A 9,306-nucleotide genomic window follows, 5' to 3' on the forward strand; every position below is an offset into this window, starting at 1 on the left:
CAGTGTTGCCAACTGCTTTCAATTGAAAGTAGCTAAAACTGGTAGCTAAATGTCACTAGATGACATCACAATGGCAAATTCACTGATCTATATAAAGATGAATGTAGATCAGTGGGCAAGATGAGAACTTAGATAAGGTTTGTCCAAGCAGTTGCTATATTTGTCCCTAAACTTTTGAAAAAAAGTCTCAAAAGGGGCGGGGAAGTCGCTAAATCTAGCTACAAAGTAGCTAAATTGGCAACACTGGTAGACGGGACAACTTCTTTATGTTTACAGAAGTGATGTATACAGTCTATGGTAATGACGCAGCAGCATGCTCGAATTTCCCGCGAAAACCTACCCATACCACTCAAATTATAAAACATTATTATAAGCTAACCTTGTGAATCGGGCTAAAGTAAGGCGATAGTTTTGAACACTGGCTGGTTATGTACTTGCTCAAATATTGATTTCGGATCATTTTTAACCTAAAAAATTACGGACTGCAGCTTTAATTAATGACTATTCAGTTTTGCTTGTTGTTACCAGTTTTAACGGATTTAACCATTTTTTGTAACTACATTCTTAGTATTTTGTATCAGATTTACAATCTTTTGTCAAAATGACAATGTATTTGTTTTCTGGTGTAACAGTAAAAGTTGATGTAGTTTAAACTAATGAAAGGTAAGTGATGTGCCATAAATATGGCATTTTTATCAAATGATACTAATTCAAAATCATACAATACAAGCTATATCAATGCCTCAAATAACCAAACAAAAATTTATGTCACATATTGGCTGAGTAATGACTGCAAATGTAGAGTACTTGCATAGTAAATCAAGATCTCAGCATATAACTTGTGGAGCATCTTCACTCTCCTGAGAGACACTGACCTACATGCTATACTGAGAACCTCTGGAGGGCTGCAGGTACAGAGGAACCATCGTACGACACTCAGGTTTGGTGGGGCTGCAGATCTGTTATGGAGCCGATGGCTCATTAAATGAGCCATTTTCAAAGTCCCATATGAACATGTGCAAATTAAAGTTACATTCAGGCTATACCCAATGAGACGCAATTCAACTCATTTCAGAGATATTTGAGTTAGTAGACTGACATCTGCCCACCATATCCTCACCTGTCATCCGTAAGTAAAAAGTTGAGAACAAGCACTGATACAATACAACTTTATACACATTTTATGCTTCAAAACAAAAATAAATAAGCAATATTGTGTTGAAATGTTGTGGGCTATTGGGTTTAAAAACGTGTTAAACAATTATTTCATTTCTATGCTGGCCATCAGATGTCAGCATTGTGCTTTGCGGATTTATTTTGGTGCTCCAGAATGATAAATAATGATTCACACACAAAATAAGACACCTCAAGTTATATTTACATCTTAAATAAAGCAGTTCAGTTAAAATACCACACACAGTCATAAATCAAAATCATTACTGTGAATGAAACCAATTATTTTCACATGAATATAGTGTTTTGCTAAGTACCTTTTACAGTTACAGCTGGGGCAGTATTAAAATTTAAACTTGCTCACATTTAAATTGGGTTTATGTAATGCTGACAATATCAAATGCAAGACATATTAATGTCATCCCCGTCTTGGGAGGGGAAGGACTTGTTAATTTTTTCTTGCCTGCAGACACCATGACAGAATTGCATAAATTTAAGTGAGCAAATGCACAGCTTTATACCAATATTTTCATTTGTAAATAAACGAATTCCTATGTAAATAGTGTTTACTGCTGAATCATATGCACAACAGTATATCCGATCAATTCCGTGAATTACATCTGCATGGGGTTCAACTTTACATTTCCTAAATATACAGTATGAGCAGCAAAACATTTTATACATCCATAAAAAGACCTGCATCAAGGAGAAATACACACTACGGCATGAGGGTGAAACACCCTTCAGTGAACATGACTAATCTACAAGAGAAATGCTGATATGTGGTGTATGATCACATAAAAACTGCAATCACATTAAGAGGAAGTATTAGCAGCTATTTGATTCAGTATTTTAGAACAACTCGTATTAAGGTAGATCAAACTGTTGACAGATCTTCTAAAGCCTGGTTAGAAAAGCTTATTTAGTTTCACAAACTCTGCCTCGTCCTTTATGAATCAGCTGCACAAATGTAGTCAGACAAGAATATTTTTGCAGAAAAGATATGACGTGGGACTGTGTAAGCGCATTTAAAAGACAAATGGAATGGTAACAGCCCAAATACAGAGAGAAAAGGAGTGGAGAACTTGGACAAGAGCAACCATTGCATATAAAAATGCTTTACCCGTCTTGATACGACCATGTCGCTGGCTTATACACTCCAGAGGACATTACACTACGCTAACCTGCAAACACTTGTGGCTGAAGGGGAGGTGGCAGCCTGTCGTTCTCCACATTCTCCGCATCGATCGCGGATGCTCGTGGTTTGATCTCCAGTGGGTATCGCTCCAGGATTTCCTGCACCTCGCGGGACACGCTGTCTTGCCATTCTGCCAGTTCGGCCTGCAGGTTCTGCGCCCCCTCGATGACCTGCTGCTGTCTTTTCTCAAGGCTGGATAGGAGCTTGAGGTTGTGATGGATCTGGCTAAGTGCTGGGTTGACATGGGTACCACTCTGTGGCCAGGCTGCAGTATCGTCTTGCCTTCGAGGGGAAGCATGACCGGACATGCAGTGCTCAAAGTCCTCAGGGCTGAGATTCAACGACTGGGCATCCAGCTTCTCTATGAAGGCAATGGCACAGCACTGAGGGGAACAAGTGATGAAGATGAAAATTAGGAAAATACAATGAAAAGGAACCAAGAAAAATGTGAATAGAAAAGATTAGACTAGACTAAACAGTAAGGTTTATTCATATGCATATGACTAGCCAGCCTCCAAATTTCAGAAGTAATTATAGTAGCCTCAAACAGTATTAGCACACTTTTGCCACACTTAAATGGATAGTACACTTAAAAATTTCAATTTTGCCATAATTTATTCACCATCATGTTGTTACAAACCTGTATTTTAAACAATGTTGCTAACCAAATCGCTTCCATTATATTTTTTGTCCATACAATGGAAACCAAAACTGTTTAGCTACCAACATTCTTCAAATTATCTTCTTTTGTGCTAGGAACAACATGAGAATAAATTATGACAGAATTTTCATGGGTGGTTGATTGTCCCTTTAGAAATATATTAATGTCATTGCATTAGATAAAATATTACACCAAGGGGCATTAATTTTAAAGTAAAATAAGTACACTTTTGAACCAAAATATTCCACAAAAATAGTTTGTTTGGACATTATTAATTATTTTTGAGCCACTCTAAATTATGTGTGGACCTACCAGGTTGGTGAAGTAGTAGCCGTCCTCTCCGGTCATGAGTCTTGAAGGGTTGCAGAAACGTGTGATGTACTGGATGTTGGACTGCAGCCGTGGCGGGTTGGCCTTCAACACAATATAGATGAGGGTGGGAAGGAAGTCATCTGCAGAAGCTGGTTCATTCTTGGTGACCCTGATGGCATTGAATATATGCTTGCTGCAACTGGTGATGCAGGCCAGTTTATCCCTGGGCACACGCTTGGGGTCCATCTCAATGATATCTGAGGTAGACAAAATAAGACGAAAAAAATCTTGTATCTTGATGGAAGAAAAAACAAAAGCAGCAACTAAAAGAGAAAATAGAACCATCCTTGCAGACTCACCAGTGATGGCTTTGACTACACTATCAGAGACCTCAGGGATCTCTTCATCCACAGGAACACACAACATCTGAATGGTGACCCAGTGTAACGCCCTGGAAAACCATTATTTAACGAATAAATCAAGAATGCAGATTTTAAAGGTGAATGGCGTAAAAGAATAATACCTATTTGAGGAATTTTCATGTACAAACAGCAAGTTAACACTGATATGGAGCATGTTGTTAAAATATCAATATTAAATGTAAAACAAAAATTCAAAATATTATTTTGGTAACTAACCGAAATAAGTTTAAGCTAAAGTACTAAAATTACTAAAACTAACACTGAAATACAAATAAAGCTAAAACCTAATTTTAAATATTAATAAATACTATAATAGCATATAAACAATACTAAACACTGGCTGACCGAATCCTGTGCTGGGTAGCCAGGTCTTTTTTCTCATCATCCGAGGTCTCTGGACAGAAGACGCTCTTGTAGAGTCGAGTCATGATGTATTTTTCCACTTGGTCCATTACTCTGTCCACTTTCTCAGAGGAGCCTGAGGAAAGAGGAGCCACCTGAGGTTTATATTTGCAAAAAAATTATTCATTTGGCTTCTGGCAAATTATTGTAAACCATAAAAACGTAAGTATATATGTACAAAAATGTAAATAATCATTATGGTCCAATCACAGCATTCTACAGAGGACAGCTGCTACTACTCATATACAACAAAAAAATCCTTTAGATACCTCACATACTTGTGTCTCACAAACAAACATGAAATCAGTTTGTTACATAACCCCACTCCCACATCACCATGCTGGGACAACAATGAAGTTTCTTAGGTGGTTAGCAGACATGTTTGCCCCAGGGTTAACTAAAACTATTAGAAATTGTTCTTGTTAACTGACATATATAACACTGATGCACTGGTTTGTTTTCTGTGATTTATGCTGGAGGGCTACAGTGATGTGGCACTAATACCCACCTCTCAGCCTTGATACCAGAGCTGCCACCAGATTGACAAGAAAAAAAGAGGAGGACGCATGACAATGAGACAGTGAACATGAAAAAATGGTAGGGTGAATTCAATCATGCCTATTGACGCACAAACAACAAATACACACAACACTATGGTATGGATCAGGGCTGTATGTCACAAAGAACAGTTAAAGGGGAACATAAAATAATTGCTGTACTTTGTGAAATACTTTTAGCAAAGATACTCTCTTCAACACAGAACATCAAATCACACAAAAAAACAGTGGTCCACCTAAGAGAAGACAAACACTGCAATCTCCACCTACGTTCCTTCTCAGAACCCCAGATTTTCCTCCAGGCTCTGTCTGTTACCTTCAGTGGGAGAGGCCATCTCCCAGGGTTGGGTAAAAATGCCCTTCAGATCCCTCAGGAGGTTTTCTCCATGGCTCTCCCTCCTGCCCTGCAACTTCTCCTCTTTCTCTTTTTCTTTTTCAGGGGGGACTAAAACACCCAGGGTAGGTAATGGAAATGGGTGAAAGGGGGTGAAATGGATGAAAAATGTGGTAACAGAGGAGTTCAGATGAGAATATAAAGTGAAAAAGAGAGAGAAAATTGTGGGAGAGGTGGGGCGGAGATCAGACAGAACGGCAGAACAGCAACGAGATGAAGGAAACAAACTGAGAGATGAAGGGTGGATCACTTGTTCAAATAAAATCATCTTATAAGAACATGATAGACAAATGATAAAATCGTATGATAGCAAATTAATATATAACCGTATCAAATCAAGCAAGGATGGCTTGCCTTACATAACCGTTGAAAAGTTTGGTGTCAGTAAAAAAAAAAAAAGTAAGCAAGAATGCATTAAAATGATCAAAGTTGACAGTGAAGTCATGTTAAAAATGATTTCTATTTCAAATAAATGCTGTTTATTTGAACTTTCTATTCATCATAGAATCCTAAAAAATATGTAAGAAAAATATGAACTGTTTTCAACATTGTTTCTTGAGCACCAAATCAGCACATTAGAATGATTTCTGAAGGATCATGTGACACTGAAGGCTGCTGAAAATTCAACTTTGCCATCACAGGAATAAATTATATTTAAAAATATGAAGAGTTAATTTGCAAAAATCGATAAACGCCACTTTAAAAAAAGCCGATTGCTGTGCATTATTCTCCACATATAGCGTGCGACCTGAACCCTAAACACGTTTTGTCAAAAAGGCCAGTTTTGTCCACTTTCAAGGCATCACGAGTTCACGTTTTACTGCAGAAGCCGACAAGCGCCCTTGTTGTTTTTGAACAGAAGCCGATAAGTCCATTTTAGCGAATCAGCGTGCTGTATTCAGGTCAGGTGACAAGGCTACTTTCATTTTGAAAAGACGTGCTAGCTGAGAGGAGTTTCGTCAAAGCTGACTAAAAGTGATCGAGGATGGATTATTTCGACGAACTTGATGAACCTGTGATATCTTCTTTGGGGGCGAAAAAGGAAAATAAAAGCCTTAACGTTTTCACGGAACCTTGCAAAAGCAGCGGGTTACAATGGTGAAGGTAAAGCTCCGTGTATTGCGTGTAATCACATCCATACAGTTTATGATCACAACAACAACAATGTTTGTCAGGCATCTACATTGTCATCTGAGGAGATTACAAAGATTAGTTTTTTTAAACTCTAAAACAGTGGTTCCCAAACCAGTCCTGGAGGCCCCCCTGCCCTGCACCTTTTGTATGTCTCCCTTATCTAACACACCTGATTCCACTCATCAGCTCGTTAGTTGAGACTCCAATAACTAAATTGGGTGTGTCCAAATGTGCAGGGCAGGGGGTCCTCCAGGACAGGTTTGGAACCACTGCTCTAAAACATGAAATGTGGAGTTATCTGCTTTTGCTATAAAACAAACTTTTAATTAGTGGTCGACCGATATATCGCCATGGCCGATATATCTGCCGATATTTGGAATTTTTCAACTATCGGCATCGTTTTCTGTTTCGCCGATGTGTTCGAGGCGGGACCTTTGTTTTGATGGCGCTGAGAACGGCAGCGCCTGAGCGCACACCGCTCACATTCTCCCTCTTGTTCGCTGTCGTCGTTCAGTTCTGTCAAATATGGATAGACAAGTGTGCATTTGTATCCTGCATGATCGCGGGCTTTCTGCGTGACGGTCGGTCCTATGGTCCGTGCGAATTGAATATGGACAGGAGGAGAGTTCAGCTTCACTGGAGACGTGTGATCGACAAACTTTAAACTAGTGATTTCAAAATATGCTGCAATTTATGCATTTGCCCACTGTCATATTCATGTCATTTTCATTACGTGCTGTATGTAAAATGAGTGTTACCTTGGCTTTATTTGAAAAAAAAAAAAAAAGATTCCCAATGCACACAAACTTCCCAGAATACTGAGTGCCCTCTTGGTTACAGTGTTTACTTCCTTTTTAATTATATTTTTATTAAATATTTGTTTATTTGTGGTATTATTACTTAATCAAAACAACCCAACTGCAGTTTGATTGATATTACTTGGAATGCGCAATAAAAAAAACGTGATTTCTGAAAAAAAAAAAAAATGGAGTTATCGGTTTTTGCAAATTAACTCTTCATATATTAAAAAAGAAAACTTTTCACAAAATAATAAGTTTTTACTTTATCTTTGATCAAATAAATGCTACCTTGGTAAGCAAAAGAGATCATAAAAAACTGTACTGATCCCACTGAACTTTTAAACGGTCTACACTTGATGTTTCAATGATAAAGCCTTTTAATTACCAACATTCAGGTCCATTAAAGTAATATTAAACTAGCATAAATTACAAATTGCTGTTTGGATGTTGCATGCAGACAGTTTAAGGCTTTATCAGAGAGATGCCATCCAATAGTAAAATCAAACTGGGACTATGTATGATGATGATAAGGGCAGACATTTGCATATGAAATAAGCATGATTTCCAAAAGAAATCCAGAAGCAAAGGTATGTGTGATTTTCTATTTTGGGCTCTAAGGGAAAAGTGGCGATGCAAGGAAAATCTACAGCCCTGACACAACATGTGAAGCTCCACTGTATTTTAAATCAGTTTTCACTTGTCCAACCAAATATAATATTCATAAAGCATATTTGATAAGGGCAAATAATAATTTTGTCCATCCAGTCCAGGACATCAGCCACTGAATCCTACTGCAAAACAACACCAGTCACACTCATATCGCTCTAATCCCACCCTCCTTGTACCTTTTTTAGGGGCCGTGCGAGAGGAGGGGCTGAAGAACTTCTTTACAGTGGTGACCTTACGGGTCTTCTCATTGGTTTTCTTCTCCTCAAACTTAGAGAAGGTGGCGAGAGAGTGCTGAGAGTGGGACTGTGGAGGCTGGGTCTGAGAGGAACTGTGACTGCTGACATAAGCCGCCTCCTCTTCTCGCTGCAGCCTGCGACAGGAAGCACATCATTACGGCATTCTGTCTGAACATCATTTCTGCTTTATGAATGTCTTGATGATGCGGAAAGTTTCTTTGAATTAATGCGTGATCTAACTGCCGTTTAAGACTCACTTCTCAGCCAGAGCCCAGTCCTCCTGGATCTGTCTCTGCCGAGCTCTCTGGTATTCCTCCCTCCAGCACTTGGAGCATAGGCCCTGCCATGCAGCATTGCCATAGTAACCACAGCCTTTCTTACACAGCAGTTCTGATTGGTCCACATGGATCCCCCGTCGCTCTGAGCGCTGACTCATAGTGTCCCTTTTATCTAGGTAAAGAAACATGTTTGACATTGTGATCTGAATTTGCATATCCGCTCTGCAAATCATGCAGCAAGACAACAGGAGTCGGGTTACATAATGTACTCTGCAAAGACATGCAACTTTTACAGAACACACCAGAGATGTCAACACTGCCATTTAAACGAGATAAGATGACTCATGTAAAGACTTTGAGCAGACCTGAAAATGTATAAATGTGAATATCAGATATTCATACTTAGATTTATATTTCAGAGCTGAAGGGCAAGTAAAATATAGAAATGCATAGTTTTAATAACTATACGGGGGGAGGATGTCCCAGTTAATCTGAATTTACCTAACATTAAATCACTGATTTCTAAATTACACTGAGAATGATTAAACAACCAATGACGCACTAAATCTCAATCAAAATGAAAAAGTGAGCAGTTCAAACGTGTTTGATCTGGTGTCGTTATAGTTTCATTGAACACTCTGATCAACATATTTTAACACTGATGACATGACAATAAATTCCGAGTATTACATATACCAGGGGTGCCCAAACTCGGTCCTGGAGGGCCGGTGTCCTGAAGAGTTTAGCTCCAACCTCAATTAAACACACCTGAACCAGCTAATCAAGCTCTTAATAGGCATACTAGAAACTTGAAGGCAGGTGTGTTGAGGCAAGTTGGAGCTAAACTCTGCAGGACACCGGCCCTCCAGGACCATGTTTGAGCACCCCTGCTCTAGGCCCATTCACACAAAACCTGCTCCTTGTCCGTGTTATCTGATCTTGGGAATTTCCGCACTAGTCTAAGATCTTCACTTTTATCTCGAAGAGGAAAGGTAGGATTCCGCTTCCTGCTTATAAAGAGTATAACAGCTAGAGGGCTGATCCTGGATTAGGTTTTGCTCTATCTACTA

At 38.9% G+C, this 9,306-nt stretch overlaps 1 protein-coding gene across 1 annotated transcript; it reads right to left on the bottom strand.

The window, feature by feature from the left end:
• Nucleotides 1-2,015: 2,015 nt before the first annotated feature.
• LOC107686187 (rab5 GDP/GTP exchange factor-like) lies at nt 2,016-8,408 on the bottom strand. The gene is made up of 8 exons (XM_016483098.1): nt 8,216-8,408; nt 7,899-8,092; nt 5,011-5,170; nt 4,484-4,508; nt 4,112-4,263; nt 3,704-3,795; nt 3,345-3,601; nt 2,016-2,754 (listed from the first exon to the last, which is right to left on the bottom strand). Exons 1-8 carry the CDS (start codon nt 8,392-8,394, stop codon nt 2,353-2,355), a joined length of 1,461 nt encoding a protein of 486 aa, XP_016338584.1. The 5' UTR covers nt 8,395-8,408; the 3' UTR covers nt 2,016-2,352.
• Nucleotides 8,409-9,306: the final 898 nt, after the last annotated feature.

This window comes from Sinocyclocheilus anshuiensis, unplaced genomic scaffold, assembly GCF_001515605.1.
Source record: "Sinocyclocheilus anshuiensis isolate Anshui unplaced genomic scaffold, SAMN03320099.WGS_v1.1 scaffold437, whole genome shotgun sequence".
Lineage (NCBI taxonomy): Eukaryota > Metazoa > Chordata > Actinopteri > Cypriniformes > Cyprinidae > Sinocyclocheilus > Sinocyclocheilus anshuiensis.